The sequence below is a fragment of the Stigmatopora argus genome, chromosome 21, assembly GCF_051989625.1.
Source record: "Stigmatopora argus isolate UIUO_Sarg chromosome 21, RoL_Sarg_1.0, whole genome shotgun sequence".
NCBI classification, from domain to species: Eukaryota; Metazoa; Chordata; class Actinopteri; order Syngnathiformes; family Syngnathidae; genus Stigmatopora; species Stigmatopora argus.
Window position 1 is genome coordinate 1,757,501 of NC_135407.1, and position 17,481 is coordinate 1,774,981.

At 42.7% G+C, this 17,481-nt stretch overlaps 3 protein-coding genes and 2 long non-coding RNA genes across 5 annotated transcripts in view; 1 reads left to right on the forward strand and 4 right to left on the reverse strand.

Moving 5' to 3' along the window:
- Positions 1–53, forward strand: part of LOC144066960 (uncharacterized) — a 14,413-nt gene extending 14,360 nt beyond the window's left edge. Inside the window, exon 9 of the mRNA XM_077590396.1 lies at positions 1–53. This exon is cut by the window's left edge and continues 428 nt beyond it. The gene's annotated coding sequence lies outside the window, so the exon portion shown is untranslated.
- A 1,511-nt stretch (positions 54–1,564) lies between these two features.
- LOC144067380 (saxitoxin and tetrodotoxin-binding protein 2-like) lies at positions 1,565–3,393 on the reverse strand. Its single transcript, XM_077591094.1, has 6 exons — positions 3,194–3,393; positions 3,003–3,130; positions 2,844–2,935; positions 1,942–2,070; positions 1,751–1,870; positions 1,565–1,683 (listed from the first exon to the last, which is right to left on the reverse strand). The coding sequence occupies exons 1-6, from the start codon at positions 3,302–3,304 to the stop codon at positions 1,652–1,654; spliced, it is 612 nt and encodes a 203-aa protein (XP_077447220.1). The 5' UTR covers positions 3,305–3,393; the 3' UTR covers positions 1,565–1,651.
- A 1,853-nt stretch (positions 3,394–5,246) lies between these two features.
- Positions 5,247–5,857, reverse strand: LOC144067443 (uncharacterized). The gene is made up of 3 exons (XR_013297947.1): positions 5,787–5,857; positions 5,497–5,565; positions 5,247–5,430 (listed from the first exon to the last, which is right to left on the reverse strand). It is a non-coding gene; the product is annotated as an uncharacterized LOC144067443 (long non-coding RNA).
- A 3,946-nt stretch (positions 5,858–9,803) lies between these two features.
- LOC144067170 (uncharacterized) lies at positions 9,804–11,406 on the reverse strand. The gene is made up of 3 exons (XR_013297857.1): positions 11,389–11,406; positions 10,931–11,028; positions 9,804–10,802 (listed from the first exon to the last, which is right to left on the reverse strand). It is a non-coding gene; the product is annotated as an uncharacterized LOC144067170 (long non-coding RNA).
- Positions 11,407–13,983: 2,577 nt separating this feature from the next.
- Positions 13,984–17,179, reverse strand: LOC144066961 (uncharacterized). The gene is made up of 6 exons (XM_077590398.1): positions 17,010–17,179; positions 16,126–16,271; positions 14,745–14,809; positions 14,500–14,667; positions 14,136–14,243; positions 13,984–14,047 (listed from the first exon to the last, which is right to left on the reverse strand). The coding sequence occupies exons 1-6, from the start codon at positions 17,127–17,129 to the stop codon at positions 14,010–14,012; spliced, it is 645 nt and encodes a 214-aa protein (XP_077446524.1). The 5' UTR covers positions 17,130–17,179; the 3' UTR covers positions 13,984–14,009.
- Positions 17,180–17,481: the final 302 nt, after the last annotated feature.

Here is a 17,481-nt window from a genome sequence, read left to right on the forward strand (position 1 = left end):
CAAAATAAACAGAAAGTGACCCATAAATACATACCTGTCAACCTCTGCCGATAACTGCCCTTATAAATGATTATGATTCCCCTTACAAACCCCCCAAAAACCTTCCAAACACCGTACGACGAGTCGTACGGTGTTTGGAAGGTTTTTGGGGGGTTTGTAAGGGGAATCATAATCATTTATAAGGGCAGTTATCGGCAGAGGTTGACAGGTATGTAAATATCCCATAATCAAAGCTATGGGATCTTGAAATAAATAGGAAATGACCTTTGAAACCGCCAAATTTCACAAAGCGATCCAATGTCAACAGGAAGCAAAACGAAAATATCCCAAACAGAACTAGAATGAAGTCCAAAAGTGAAGTGACTTTACATTGCCCCGACTCAACAGGAAGTTCCCCAGATGCCCCCAAATCATCAAAAGATGACCCTATAAGGGCTTAAAGGATACACCACTCCTCAGGCTTTTTTTTTATGACTTTGCGTTCACGCCGCAACCGCCATTGCCGCCCGGCAAATGTACACCAGGTTCCAAACAAACGGGTTTCTGACATGTTTGATGTTCAATATTCACGTATTTATGATGCTGACGAGATGCCGGCATCTCCTCTGCTGGATATTTAATAGTAGCCATTTTGATGTCATTTTTTTTTCTACATATTTATGTTTTTACAAATAAACAAAACTTATTTATGTTTGACAACTCAGGTTTTTGTGGCCCTTTTTGTTTTCCCAACGCAAATGTTTAGCATACCAAAACGTCAATGGCGCTCACCTGAACACATTCGCGCATATCTGAGGTTAAGTCATACCAGTGTCAAACACACCCACAATTGGCTTCAACTTAAATTGGCACACGAAATTATGAGTCCTAATTAGGCATAATTCTTTGGACGATAAGACCGACTCAACCACACCCACCAAATTCGACAAGCACTATGTTCCCAATTAACTGCAGGTGTCTTTCTTCCTTTATAAGACATACACACCCAATAACGAGCAGCTCATCTAGCTATGAAATCCAAAACATAAATCACTGAAAATTCAGTTTCCAATAGAAAAAAACCCAAATGTTCAAATTTCTAAATATATGTTGTCATTCTTTTTTTGTTTAATTCACATTCAACATAAAAAAAATCAGGAAATCACGACGCAAATGCCCCCTCCCCCTCTTTGATGGGGGGAAAAAAACAAAAAGTGACCCCCGAACGCCCTAAAATCAATATAAAATGACCCAATAAAAAACGGAAGTACCTCCAAATTAATGAACCAAAATGTCCGCCATTAACAATTTTCTGATATGTAGTGCAATTTATGATTGTTTTTTTGCCCTTCAAAACAAAGATGGCTGCCATTTTGATCGTACGCCAATCGTCAATTTTCCGTAATATGAAGAAATTAGGACGGCCCGGTGGAAGAGTGGCTAATGCGTCGGCCGCACATTTCTGGGCTCGGGTTCGATCCCAGGTCGGTCCTCACTGTGTGGACTTTGCCTGTTCTCCCCAGGCTTGCGTGGGGTTTTTTGGGGTACTCCGGTTTCCTCCCACATCGTAAAAATGTGCCGTACACTTAGTTCATATTTATTTATTTGATCCAAGTCTTTGGATACCAAAATGAAACGTGACTCGTCCGTCATATTGGTCCCTCGTCGCCGTCTAAGCCGCCGGCACCTCGGTATGGCAAAACTCTGCGGGTAGGAGAGACGGCAGATTTAGTCTGGTGACTTACCACTCGATGACGTTCGACCTTTTGACCTGGAACCCCGTCTTCGACAAAGACATGGTAGTCGTGGAAGGCCAAACACGCCAGCATTTTGGTCAGCTTCTCCCGTTCGCTCTCCCGTTGCTCAAGTCCCACGACGTGCCCCTGCCTCGCTGCCGTAGCGCACATTTTCATCAGCCGCGCCCCCTCCCCCGGGACGCCCCGCGTTTGCGCGTCGGCTTACCGTAGCTGAGCAGGAAGCGGCCCATCTCGCCGGCTTCCACAAACATCAACATGGCGTCTGCGGATCTTTCGTAGAAGTGGAGCGTGAACGAGGCGTTCATCGGCAGCAGCGTCCCGTTGTGCACCACGTCTGCCGCCCGCAAAATGGACGTGTCAATAAATAGGCGGCGTAAATCGACTAACGATGGTCTGCTCACTCATTTTAAAGATGATTGTCGTGGCCGGATGATTCGATGAAAGACGTTTCGCCGACGGACGTTTGACAGAGGGACAGGTTGCCGAATGGACGTTCCACCGAAAGGTCAATCGGCCGAACGGCCGTTCGGCCGATTGACCTTTCGGTGGAACGTCCATTCGGCGACCTGTCCCTCTGTCAAACGTCCGTCGGCGAAACGTCTTTCAGCGAATCATCCGAACACCGATGATTGTAATATTAGGATATGAGTATGAATTCTTGACCGTACAAAGAAATTGGAGGTCTATAGCTACGAGTGACTCAATCATCTGTCTTCATTCATTCATTTTCTGAACCATTTATCCTCACTAGGATCACGGGGGGTGCTGGAGCCTATCCCAGCTAACGACAGGTACCAGGCGGGGGACACCCCGAATTGGTGGACTCCCAATCGCAGGACACAACCATTCACTAGGGGCAATTTAAACTGTCCAACCTGTCTACCATGCATGTTTTTAACCCTTACCCGGAGAAACCCCACGCAAGCCCTGGGAGAACCCAGCTGGGATCGAACACTCGACCCCAGAACCGTGCGGCCGACGCACTAACCACTCTTTCACCGCGTCGCTTTAATGTCTTCATATTAGGGAAAATGGATGATGATTGGTGTATGATTGAGATGATTGCAATTTATGGCAGCCATCTTCCACGTGTTGGTCGTGACTCACGGTCGATGACGGCCCGTAAGACGAGGGGCTCGGCGCTGCTGTCGTCGGCGGGTTTGCTGACGTTCATATAGTACGCCACGCAGGAACGATTGCTGCAACGCACAACGCCTCGGCGTTACGTTTCCTTCCTTCAGAGTGAATCGGGCGTACGGGACATACTTGAACAGGTTCCTCTCTTGGTAGAGTATGACGTCTCGCTCCGGCTGGAGACTGACGGCCGAGCTCCTGAGGTCAGTAATGGGCAGGCCCTCTCCCGCAGCCCAGAGCAAACGCCACTCGCCAAAGATCTGCCAATCGGACCATTGTGCTAAGGTTTACGCTAACACTCATAGCGTGCCAATTTTGCCTACCTGACCCAGGTCTTTGGTGGGGAGGGGCTTGTAAATTACGTCGCAAGCATGCGGGTCCGCCAGCGAGGCGGACACCGTCAGTAGCAGCATCAAAGTTGCCACGGTCTTCATCTCGCCGCTGGTCTTCCTTGAGCTGGGGTTCAGGGGGCTTTTATGGTAGATCCCGCCTCCTTGGGGGTGTTGTCCATCCTCGACCGATTCCAAAGTCTGATTTTATTGATCGGCCAAGGCCCCCAAATATTGACCGTTGCGCTCGTGTAATCAAATCTCCGTGAAAATACGAGGGTGAAAGAGAGTTGTTGGGGGGAAAAAAATGTTTTTCAAGAAGCCATAGCAAATTGCTAATAGAAAGAAAACTGTTTGTCATCATGCTTTTATTACAGTACCAATAATCAAGTGATCTCAAGATTATACGATAACACAAAGCATGAAACATATTGCAATTATTAGGAATTGTTCCAAAAACAGTTGTTTACCCCCAGAAAAGCAACCCCAAAAAATCTGAATAGTAAACCAAACAAATAACCCCACAAGCATTACATCATGTAAAAAGCCATATTACCTATTTATTTATGTCTAAAATGTCTTTTTCTGTGTCTGTATTCTCACCCTCTTGCTACTGTGACAGTGAACTTTCCCAAATATGGGATGAATAAAGTTATCTAATCTAACCTAAAGTAGCACCCAACAAGTTCCTCCCCCAAGTGCTACATGATAAATTGTTACCCAAGTCCAGCGGTGTATTATTTTAGCATCGTATCGTTAATTCTTTGGCTCTTGTCGATTGCAATAGCTTTAATTGGTGACTCGTATTATTGCAGTGTTGTCTGTGTTTTAGCTGGTGCCGGTGTGCAAGGTCAACGTTGGCGTGGTGCCCGTGTACGTAGTGCCCGTGTACGTAGTGCCCGTGTACGCGATGCTCGTGTGCGTGGTGCCCGTGTACGTGGTGTCTGAGTCTGTGATGCTCGTGTACGTGGTGTCCGAGTCTGTGGTGTCCGTGTGCGTGGTGTCCGGGTAGGTGTGCGTGGTGTCCGTGTACGTAGTGTCCGATTCTGTGGTGTCCGTGTGCGTGGTGTCCGTGTACGTAGTGTCCGATTCTGTGGTGTCCGTGTGCGTGGTGTCCGTGTACGTAGTGTCCGATTCTGTGGTCTGCGTGGTGAGCGTGCGCGTGGTGTCCGTGTGCGTGGTGTCCGTGTACGTAGTGTCCGATTCTGTGGTGTCCGTGTGCGTGGTGTCCGTGTGCGTGGTGTCCGTGTACGTAGTGTCCGATTCTGTGGTGTCCGTGTGCGTGGTGTCCGTGTACGTAGTGTCCGATTCTGTGGTCTGCGTGGTGAGCGTGCGCGTGGTGTCCGTGTGCGTGGTGTCCGTGTACGGAGTGTCCGATTCTGTGGTGTCCGTGTGCGTGGTGTCCGTGTACGTAGTGTCCGATTCTGTGGTGTGCGTGTGCACGGTGTCCGTGTGCGTGGTGTCCGTGTGCGTGGTGTCCGTGTGCGTGGTGTCCGTGTACGTAGTGTCCGATTCTGTGGTGTCCGTGTGCGTGGTGTCCGTGTACGTAGTGTCCGATTCTGTGGTGTCCGTGTGCGTGGTGTCCGTGTGCGTGGTGTCCGTGTACGAGACGTCTGACTCCACGATGCCCGTGTGCGTGGTGCCCGTGTGCGTGGTGCCCGAGTCTGTGGTGTCCGTGTGCGTGGTGCCCGTGTGTGTGGTGTCTGAGTCCACGATGCTCGTGTGCGTGGTGCCCGTGTGCGTGGTGTCTGAGTCCACGATGCTCGTGTGCGTGGTGTCTGAGTCCACGATGCTCGTGTGCGTGGTGCCCGTGTGCGTGGTGTCTGAATCCACGATGCTCGTGTGCGTTGTGTCTGAGTCCACGATGCTCATGTGCGTGGTGCCTGTGTGCGTGGTGCCTGTGTGCGTGGTGCCTGTGTGCGTGGTGCCCGTGTGCGTGGTGCCCGTGTGCGTGGTGTCTGAGTCCATGATGCTCGTGTGCGTGGTGTCCGAGTCCGTGGGGTCCGTGTGCGTGGTGCTCGTGTGCGTGGTGTCATAGTCCGTGGTGTCATAGTCCGTGGTGTCCGTGTGCGTGGTGTCCGTGTGCGTCGCGAGTGGAGTGAGCGAGTCCGTGGTCCAAATGACCGCCGTCGTCGATGACTGTGCAGTAGAGATGGGATTAACTTGGGTAGTCGCTTGTAGGATGTGGCGGCCAAATCTGTGGCGGCCTTGACTTCCCTCCATTGCCGTTCCTGTTTGTTTGGTGGAGTTTGTTCAGATGAAGCTCAAAATGGCAGAAGTTTGGTGAGATGACTTACCAAAAAGTAGAAGTGAAAAAAGCAAAGCGTAGATGGTCATGTTGAAATCGAATGAAATGTGCTTCTTTTCTGCAAAGATCACATTTGAAAATTATTTCCTTGTTAAAAAAAAAAGCCCAGCTGCCGCTCTTGGATTTTTGCGGACTGATAGCAGCTTTAAGGCCAGAAAACTAAGTGCAAAAGTCAGAATTCAGCCTTTTGACCGGTCAAAACCAGAAAGCATCACTTTGGCAGATGCGACAATCCAAAACAAATCTCCATTCAACCGATCAAAATCATGTATTACTCACCGTGCTCCAAAAATTCACCTGTCAACAAATCCTAATAGACACCTAATAAGAATGTTCATCCCGCTCTGACAATTTATATGGCCTCCCTCCCAAATGATAATTATGACTTGTCATTGGGGCAAGGCTGTAATTATCCGCGAGCTCAGACACTCCCATTTCACATGCGAACGGGTCTTAAAAGACCAGAATCTTGGCCACCGGCCCTGTTTTTTTATTGGATTGCAAAACCAGTTTCATTAATGTCATTTGACTCATTGAAGCGACCGACCATCTGGCTGAAACAAGGAAACAGATTTTTAAACCTTGCCACTCATCAAATGGCTTTCATGTTCAAAGATGAACATTCTTTCACTGTCACCCTCTCACCACTAATGGGCGCTTTGGGCGTCTACTCACTCCAGTGAAACTCGTTATCTGCCAACTTAGCCGGAGGGAGAACAAACCATCCTTGTTTTTAAAACTTGTTAGCTACCATTGATGGAAATAGACATTGGAAAATACTAGTGCATATACTACAGCAAAGTTGCTCTTTTGGACATACGCCCAATCTTTTTGTGTTATTTATTGCTACCATTAAAAGTGGTAGACAAAGAGTCGGACCCATGTGCGGGGAATAGGATGGAGACGTGGGGGTGCGCTAACGTAAAATTTGATATCAAAAAGCGGTTGATAAAAATAAAGCCTTCATTTAGAGATTGAAGAGAACATTTAATTATTAAATCACATTTTAAATTGGCTTATTTTGCAATAAACGTTTAGTCAGGCTACATGTTTTTCTCACTGTGTGTATTTATAGATGTGTATATGTGTATATATATATATATATATATATATATATATATATATATATATATATATATATATATATATATATATATATATACATATATATACATATATACAGATCTATAAATATGGTTTTATTTTTTTGCCGGCAAGCTACTTATTGCGATTAACCCAGCGGGCGTTCACCCTAAAAAAAGCCTAGTAGCCTGGTAAATCCATTAAAAAAATCCCAGGGGAGTGGCAAGATATTTGACTTCCGTGTCCTCGCAGTGCTTTTAATCCTCAAAAACACTGTAAATACTCAAAGAAACAGCATATTACAGCTGTAATGACAACATATACATATCTATAAATACTCTCTCTCTCTCTATATATATATATATATAAATACACATATATATACATATGCATACATATATATGTATCTCTCTCTCTTTCTCTCTCTCTCTCTCTATATATATATATATATATATATATATATATATATACATATACATATATATACACACATACATATATATATATATATATACATACATACATATATATAGAGAGAGAGTGTGTATTTATAGATATGTATATATCAGCATTGTGTTGTCATTACAGCTCTAATATGCTGTTTCTTTGAGTATTGACGGTGTTTTTGAGGGTTAAAAGCACTGTGAGGACACTGAAGTCAAATATATACGGAAGTCATATACATATCTATAAATACACACTCTCTCTCTCTCTCTATATATATATATATATATATAAATAAATATAAATATAAATATATATAGAGAGAGAGAGAGTGTGTATTTATAGATATGTATATATCCGCATTGTGTTGTCATTACAGCTCTAATATGCAGTTTCTTAGAGTATTGACAGTGTTTTTGAGGGTTAAAAGCACTGCGTGGACACGGAAGTCAAATATCTTGCCACTCCCCTGGGATTTTTTTAATGGATTTACCGTGATGCTTGGAATGCGCGGGGAGGCTTTTTTTTAGGGTGAACGTCCGCTGGGTTAATCGCAATAAGTAGCTTGCCAGCAAAAAATAAAACCAGTCACTCAATTGGTCAGGGCCATACAAAAATTGTATTTAGTGCACAGACACGACGCACCGACCGATTGGGCGCATCGACCATTTTAGAGAACATTGTAGACTTAAGTGCGGCCAAGAGATATGAAAATATAAATATAATACATATATATTTTTGTGTTTATTTGTTTTTTTTGTTTTGTTTTTTTTAACTCACTGGCTGCCATTGACAGCCCCTCCTATTCCAATTGAATTGGACATCTCTCCAAAAATGGCAGTGAAACATGTTAAAGTCTCATTAATAAATATTGTTGTCTATTATAGATAGAAATTTAAAAAAAGAATAAGATGAATAATAAATCTATAAATAAAAATCTGATGACCATTTAATTTTTTTGCCTTTTGATTTTTCTATTCAGCTTTTAAATGGCTTTATCTTTCTCTTTCTATTTGCCTTCTGACATTGCTTTTAACCCAAAGGACTGTTCCTTCAACCAAATGGCATTGGGAGAGGCTTTCTTACCACTAATAGTTCTCATTAACTGATTATGTAATTGTCTTGGTGACAGGGTAGTCAGATGCTTTTCTACGCAATTATGAAATTCATTTTTTTTTTCATATTTAGACACAACTTGAATAACTTTTTTTATTTTCCCGTTCCTAAACTGGCATCAGGAAAGTGGGAGTAATCACTGATGCCTATTCTTGGTTGGGAAGCCTATCGCAACGGCATTTGATTAGCAGACCATTTTTTGGGGTAAAAGCATAAGCTAGTGAGAGGCAAAGACATATATGGCTAAATAGAAAAGGCAAATGGTACCTCGAGATACGAGCTTAATTCGTTCCGGGACTGAGCTCGTATGTCGATTTTCTCGTAACTCAAACAGACGTTTCCCATAGAAATGAACTAAAAACAAATTAATTCGTAACTCGAGCGGACGTTTCCCATTGAAATGAATGGAAAAAAAATTAATTCGTTCCAGCCCTCTGAAAAAACACCAAAAACAGGATATTGGATTGGAAAAAATGTTGTATTTGTTCTAATTCGCCATCTATTAACAAAGTAACAATAATAATAATAATAATAATAATCGGACATAGGCCCTGTCGTCATCATCAACAACAAAAGCCTACTTGTCATCACACCCAGAAACTGCGCATGACGAAATTGGTAGTGCTTCTCCATAAGGTGCGTTAACAAATAACTAATACTAAAATTAGACGCATTTGGCGGAGGGGAGAGGGGGGGGGACTCTTTGCACGGCAACGCATTCCTAACATAACATAAATATTTGCTCGAAATTTTACTCGTATCTCAAATTGCTTTTATGTCAGTGCACTCGTATGTGGAGGTACCACTGTATAAGCTATTGTATTTCTTTTTTTTTTTCCAATGAGAAAAAGCAAATGTCAGTGGCAAAACGTGTATTCATTCATGTGTATATTTTTTTTCATTTTGGCACCCCTGTCATTCCAAAGTCAATTGCAGCCATTTAAGTGGCAAAATATTCACGGTTTCTATTTTCAGTAGTTGCTGTTGAACAAATTGCAATTGTATGCCAAGCAAATGATGTCACTTCAATCATAATGCTAACAGGTCCCAGAAAAGGCCATAGGCAAGCTAGCAATTAGCATTGATAGAAGTTTCGGTAGCGTGCAGGCTCCCTCTAGTGTTACATGAAAGTATTGCTACCTTAGTGCAGCTTTACAATTCGTTTGCGTAGTAGACGAACCAGACTTGCTTTGAAAATTTGCAGTTTTTACGATGACATGCTAACCGCTAACTGCAAACAACACCCCAATTACGATAAACACATCAAAAACCCTCCCGCTTTTAAAATTGCTTTAATATTGATTCATTCTTTTTCCATTCTGGTTATCCTCACAAGGATCGCGTGGGGTGCTGGAGCCTATCTCACCCAAGTACAGGCACGAGGCAGGGGGACACCCTTAATTGGTGGCCAGCCAATCGCAGACAAACAACCTTCGTAGCGAGGGGCAATTAGAGTGTTCAACCAGCCTACCTTCCATGTTTTAGAAACCGTTGTACCGGGAGAAAACCCACGCGAGCCTGGGAAGAATGTGCAAACTCTAGACAGGAAGGTCTGCCTGCCTGGCATTGAACCCTCGATCTTAGAACTGCGAGGCCGAGGCACTAACCACTTACAACCGGACCACCCGGCTTTATACTATTTCATAAATTTCACATTCCTTGCCTTCGACGGCGTTGGACGTCTTATTCATTTGGACTTTGAGTGTTATTTTCTCACCGTGTCTTATTGGCTGTCATTGAAATCCCTCGCTGTGATTGGCAGCGAACAAATTCAATGGACGTTCATCAGTAGTGCTGATTTTTTTTAATGCTTTATTACAATTTCAGTAGTTTGGGGAAAGGTTCTGTTGTTGTTTTGATGGATCAACCGGCTCTTCGGTCCTTTTTTTAAATGCTACTTGGTGTAGAACAGGGGTGTCAAACTCAGTTTGGTTGGGGGGGGCACGTTAATGCCAATTGGATCTTATGTGGGTTATTTTTCAAAATGGATTGGACGTCAAGCGCCATTAAGTGAATTGGAGATCTATCGTTGTCAATAGTAATAATATTCACTTCCGTTTTAGTGTACTTACACGTCATTCCGGTAAATGGAATCATTTCCATTTGGTTTTGAGGGACTTTCCGGGATGCTTCTGGTTCTTTTGTCAGTGCCTGCTGATTTTTTTGGGAGCATTTCCGGGTGACTTCTTATTGATTTGGATGCATTTTAAGCTTCAAAGCATTTAATCACGTATGTGCAGCATGAAGAAGCAGAAGAATTTATGCGGACTGGATCGGACAAACCTGGTGTAGAAGCTTTGAGAAGCACAACTCGTTTGGGAAACAAGAGAGATCATATAAGGCAGAAAAATAGAGCGGAAAAAGCATGACTATTTTTTTTTTTTTAAATTGCATTGTGTTGTTGTCAGCCTCGGTCGTTGGGGGTGGTGGGGGTGGGGGTGGTGGTGGTGGTGACTGAAATGTCTGGCATGGCCGCCTCGGTGATGTTGATGGAGAGGCTGAGGTTGATGGTGAGGACGCCGTTAACGAGACTGGTCGAGGTTGTGACGTTGACGTCGGGGCTAGGGGGGCTAGGGGGGCTGGGGGTGGTAAGGCTGACGGGGTTGGGGTTGTCGTCGGGGGTTACGTCTTGGCCATGACTTCCCTTGGTTCCTGCGTGGACACAGCAGTTTGCTCAAATGGAGCACCAGACGTCTTGTTTGTTTGTTTGTCTGTGTGTTTGTCTGTGTGTTTGTCTGTTTGTTTGTCTGTTTGTTTGTCTGTTTGTTCGGATGGCTTACCAACAAGTACGAGCAGGAGAAGCAAAGTGTAGGTCCTCATGTTGCTGTCAAAATGGGATCAAATTGGAACTGAAAAAGGTCTCGGAAATGCTTTTCCACTAAAAAAAGAAACAAAAAGAATGTACAAAGAACAATTTAAATAAGTGGTTTTTTTTTATTATTTTTTTCAATTTTGAAAGATTTTTTTTTAAATGTATATTTGCAATTATTTTTTTGTCTTCAGGTAGAAATCGAAGTGAGAAAAAAACCTGAACGTAAACTAAATGATGACAAATATGTATCAATAACTCTTTTGTCAAATTCAATTGAAAAAAGACATTGAAAACCATTGTTTTAGATTTCTAAGATGACAAAAAATGAATAGATAAACAATCAAACAATGAAAAATTAAACTTCCACTGAATGAAGACAATGCTAACTGCCATTAAAATGAATAATCAATGGGAGAAAGTACTCACCGCACTCGTTCAAGTCGGTTTCTAACCAAACGAATGCTCCGCTCTCCAATTTAAATTGTCTGACAACCATGACGCGAAATGAATTTTTTTTATACTTCCTCAACCTCACACAAAGAAACCATTCATTAATCCAATGACAATCCTTTGGCATTTCTTTCTCTATATTTAAGTAATTAAGTAATTAACATTGCTTCGTTTATAGAAAACAAGGTGGAGCTTGTCCATCAACATTGTTTTGGAAAGACTGTAAAATAGCTTTTTTAATTAATTACTCAATTGTTTGGTAGTGCAATGATACTTCAATCCCTTGCAAGTCCTCCTATTCCAAAATTATTAGACATCTATCACCGTCAGTAGCACAAAGGGCTGCTGAGATTAATCCACTAAATGACAGCTAATTGAATCAAATTATTCCACAATTTTGGGCCAGCCAACCAACACAACACTCCAACTAAGAAAACTATATAACAACCTTCCTAATTTTAGTCATTATGTTTTTATAATGACAATTAAAACATTCAATTCAATAGATGAACATTGACTGCCATTAACAGACATTGAATCCCATTTGACTGGGAGAGCATTCTAGAATTATTTAAATACATATTCACATACTTATTTCCCAATGAAGTTGGGTCACTTTTTTAATCAACGTCAAAGCTCGATTCCCTCATTGCGCAAGTTTAGGTGTTTTTTTTAATTTAATTTATTTGTAACTATTGTCGTAAATAAGCAAGATTTGTTGCGGCATAAGTGGCAAATGGAATATAGTCAAGCAAATGGTAATAATACGAGAGGAGTATACTACTTCTCGTTGGCAAGTGGTCGTGCGTTATCCTATTGTGAGGACATTTGTGTGGATCATTTTGGGAATATTTTGAAGGGAAGATAAAAGCAAACAACCCTCAATAGGTTGCGTCTGAAGGTCAGGGTGGAGGCGGGGTTAATGCATTAGGGAATGCCCCCTTTTTTCCAGTCATTCTGGTTGTGACATCACAACTGGAAATGGTAAGCATTTTCATTTGATTTATTTAAGTACATGTAAATATGTAACATTGTAGCCAAGGGATAATTTCCACGTTTAGTTCCTTGTGTAGGTTAAGGACAAACGATAACACATACTAGACACACACACACACAGGTTTAGGACAGCGGTGTGATCGCAATTTTGTTTGTCTAACAGGCAGGTTTGAAGATGATTGGCCAAGAGGTTCAGAGACGGGAGTTCATGTATGTTGATAGCAAAAGTCAGGGTGGAGGCGGGGCCAATAGAACCAACCCGGGAGAAGAAAGGTATCAAAATGTAAAACAAAATTAGAATTAAGTGTAGTGTAAAGTCAGATTAAACTTATTTTTGAGTGTGTCTGCATCGTAATCCAAGTTCATTTAAATTTGTTTATGGTTTATGTTATGTTACGAGCGCGTTGCCGTGCAAAAAGTCTTACCCCCCCCCCCCCCCCCCCCTCTTCCCTCGGCGAAATCCGTCTAATTTTAGTCCTCTTAAACACATATTAGTACTATTAAACCACTAGTTATTTGTTACTTTGTTAATAGATGGTGAATTAGAACAAATAAGAGGTTTGTATTGTTTTCATGTAGTGCTGGAATGCAGAAGAACTGTTCTTAAAGCGACAGGTGGCAATAAATAATGGGTTTGGTATTTTTTATTTTTTGGATTATATTTGCAGATTAACATTCATGAAGGGAGTTTATAAACGTATAAATATATGATTATAAAGAAATTTCAACATCCGAATGATAAATTGGTCGGAAGATCGTCACCGAGATAGTTTGTTTCATTTGTTATGTTACATTCTCTTGTAATTGTTTCACAAACGAGCCGCGCCTGGATTAGACCGCAAAAGAATGAGAAGTATTCAATTGTTGTGAGCGCCAATCGATCGATGAATATAAAACACACTGTGTGATAGAGCGCAGTCTCATTTGCGGGTATATTTTCTGTTTTTTTGTCAATATATTGGACGCTTCATCTGATAAGCACTGCGAGGACACGGAAGTCAAATATCTTGCCACTCCCCTTGGATTTTTTTAATGGATTTGTGCACGGGGAGGCTATTTTTTGGGTTGATCGTAAAACCAGTCACTCAAGTGGTCAAGCCATACAAAAATTGAATTTAGTGCACAGACAAGACACACCAACCGATTGGTCGCATCGACCATTTTAGAGAACATTTTAGATATTTAAGTGCGCCCAAGAGATATGAAAATATAAATATAATTCATATATGTATATTTATTTTATTTTTTATTTTGTATATATATATATTTAATTAATTAATATTAATATTAATCTATTTCATATTTATTCACAACTGAATAACTTTTTATTTTCCTGTTCTTAAACTGGCATCAGGAAAATTGGAGTACAGTGGTACCTCGAGATACGAGCTTAATGCGTTTCGGGACTGAGCTCGTATGTCGATCTTCTCGTAACTCAAACAGTCACCAACAATCAATTACTACATGAAGTCGTTACCGCCGTTTGAACGCTGCCATCCACTTCAAGATTTTTGCCTTAAGTTTGGAATATTCATGACCAGCGATTTGAGAGAAAATCGACAAAAGACCACGTGCTTGTTTTTGTTTCTTTATTTAAGGTTTCAGTTGAGCATGATCACTTTGTCCTTGTCGCAGTATTCTGAAAGAGAAACGAAGAATTGTGTGATTGATTGGGCGAGCGAGCTAGCAGGCGTGCTAGCAGGCGAGCTAGCAGGCGAGCTACTCACCGTGTTTGGGATCCAAGACGAAGTTGGGTTCTCCGGAAAAGCCCAAGCAAGCTGCCTGCTTCTTGAAGTGTTCTAGCTCAGCGTCCTTCACCGAGTTCTCGTCAGTCGCTGAAACCGTCAAATCGGACATTCGCAAACATTTTCGTAACGAGGCAGTCGTCCGATCTATTTCAAGCGGCGAATGAACCGAGGATGTCTACTAGTGAAAAACTCCTAAGTAGGAGGGTGCGTCTTCAATCACCATTAGAAGGATGACTGGACGCTACACGATTGGACATATATTATCATCAATGGCACTGAGCTAGCGGTGCATTTCCCCCCTCCACTCTTGACAAAACAGCCAAAAATGTCCACATGTTCTCACCAAACAAGTAAAGCGCGTGGACGTGGATCTCATCGTTGTCCACGTTGTCCAAGTGTATCCCATATGCCTCCAAGAAAGTCTTGAGGTCGTGAGCCGAGCTGTTGATATTCATCACCATGCATCCGTCGCACGTGGGCAGCATTTGAAGGGTCGACGAGAAATTGAGCACTGAGGACAAAAAACGCCAAACAATCAGGGTCGGCGGTCCATTCCAAAGACGGCCTCCGACCACGAAAATGCCTTACTTTTGGCGCTCATCACGTGGCCATCGACGGTGATGTTCCCCTTGGTGCCGTAGCAGGTGCCATTCCTAGAAAAGCAATCATCGCAATTAAACAGGCAATTAAATGACGTCTATCAGGAAGTCAAAATGAGTGCATGACGTCATTTTCCTTGGCACTCAAATCTGCCTGCCAAAACAATGGATTTATTTGATTACATGTCATACCTGTCAACCTCTGCCGATAACTGCCCTTATAAATGATTATGATTCCCCTTACAAACCCCCCAAAAACCTTACAAACACCGTACGACTCGTCGTACGGTGTTTGTAAGGTTTTTGGGGGGTTTGTAAGGGGAATCATAATCATTTATAAGGGCAGTTATCGTACGGTGTTTGTAAGGTTTTGGGGGGGTTTGTAAGGGGAATCATAATCATTTATAAGGGCAGTTATCGGCAGAGGTTGACAGTTATGACATGTAAATATGTAAGATTGTAGCCAAGGGCTAATTTCCACGTTTAGTTCCTTGTGTAAGTTAAAGACAAACGATAACACATACTAGACACGCACACAGTTTTAGGACAGCGTTGTGATCGGAATTTTGTTCATATAACAGGCAGGCTTGAAGATGATTGGCCAAGAGGGTCAGAGACGGGAGTTCATGTATGTTAATTGGTATTGAGTTTCAGAGAAGGTGCTTTAGCAGAATCCACTCTTTTTGATAGGAACTACACAGTCACCTCTAGAGCCAGCCATTGTTGATGTGTTGGATTTTTGGGGGGAAAATCTTGCAGTGGAGGAGGAGCTTTGTGGTGGAAAATTTTGTAAACTAAGGTGGCAGCTGTAAATTTGTGCTGGTGCGTTTTTGGCTTTCTGTCCTATGCGAACCCTGATACATATTGACAGAATGGTCACATGGCAACAATAGAATAGAAAGCCGATGGCTAGCATGCTAATTTTTTGTGTGGGCATCTGAGGAAAAAAACACTCATTTTATTATTAAACATATTATTTAAGTGTTGCTACGTCAAAACTAAATGAAAATGGCTACAGTAATGTTATTTTATAGCTCGAAGAGAAATGTGGCCCTCAAATCTGGCTTTTACCATTTTATTAGCTGCACTAGCTAGCACATGTTGACAGAACAGTTAATAGTATAGTCACATGGGGATGAGAGACTAGCATTCTAGCAGACCGCAAAAATATGCTACTTATTCTGGGTGTGACATTTTATAGGAAATATTTTTTAGTCGGTGGATCTAAGTGAGCGGGGGCGGACAGATTAATTAGTAGCTAATTTTAGCCTTCGGTTAGTGTTTCTTAACACATTTAACTTGCTTTGACAGTAATGGGTGTTGGGGAAATGATGCTAAATACATAGCTATGACGCGTTTTTTGCGCTTACAACTTCATCTCCTCAAAGAAGTGCAGATCTTTGTCGTTGCGCTCATCGGCACTCATGGTGAAGCGCGTGTTATCGGTGATTTTCAGGATGGCGTTGTAGGCGACGTGGTCGGTGAAACCGGAGATCATCTTCATCGTGCCGATCAGCTGAGCAAAATGCCGGAAAAAGTCCAAAGTTAGCCGCGATTTGGTCCATTCTTTTCATATAGCTTGCTTGACACAAACAACTGGATGTGACCAACATATGCGGAAAGCTATCTAGAAATGACCCAAAATAAGCAGGAACTAAAAACAACATCCACATAATGTGACCCACAAATGCCCCAAAACAAGGAATGACCAAAATACACAGGCACTAACCCAGAAAGTACTCAAAATGAACTGAAACTCTTCTATATTCAACAGAAAAGGCCTAAAAAAGTCATTGGAATTTACCAAAAGCCACATAAATCTAGAGGAAGTGCCCCAAAATAAACAGGAAGTGACCCAGAAAGGCATCAGAATCCCTTGAAAGTGATCTAGAGACACCCAAAACTGCCCAAAATGTCTAAGGAAGTGACCCAAAATACACAGGATGTTACCGGAATAAACAGGAAGTGACCCAGGAACTGCCCAAAATCTCTAGGGAGTGACCCAAAATACACGATGTTACCGGAATAAACAGGAAGTGACCTAGGAACTGCCCAAAATCTCTAGGGAGTGACCCAAAATACCCAGGATGTTACCGGAATAAACAGGAAGTGACCCAGGAACTACTCAAAATCCCTTGGAATTGAGCTGGAATTGAACCTCAATCAACACGTGACCAGAAATAGTAACAAAATACAAATTCTTGATTGTCACGTTACGTGATGAACAAAGATCATTTTGTGCGTTCGGGCTCACCTTAGCACGCTCGTTCAGGGGCTGCGGGGCGACCAGTGGGGTACACTCGTCGGGCGTCGGGACGGCCATGGCGCCCGAGCACGCCAGCGCCAACAGCAAGAAGAAACACGCGGCTTTCATGATGAGTGGTGAGTAGACGAGATGGATCAGGTAGCGAGGACACCTAGCGACGGCCCTTTTATACCGACCAATCCGGACGATGACCTTCCTTGCGCTCACGTAACGTGACGTGACAACTGCTAGCTTTACTCTCCTCGTCAATCATTCACGTGGGGGGGGGGGGCGCATGCTATTGCTAACCCTTAGTCAGAGTCAATATCACCACTTTTTGCCTCATTAGCACTAGACGTCCAATCAATTTTTACGTTAGTCAAAAGGGATTGGACGTCTAGAGCCAATGGCGCTAAGGATTCACCACCAGTCCTCCCAGTTTCAATGAATTGGGAGTCTCTTGCCATCAATGGTGGGCAAT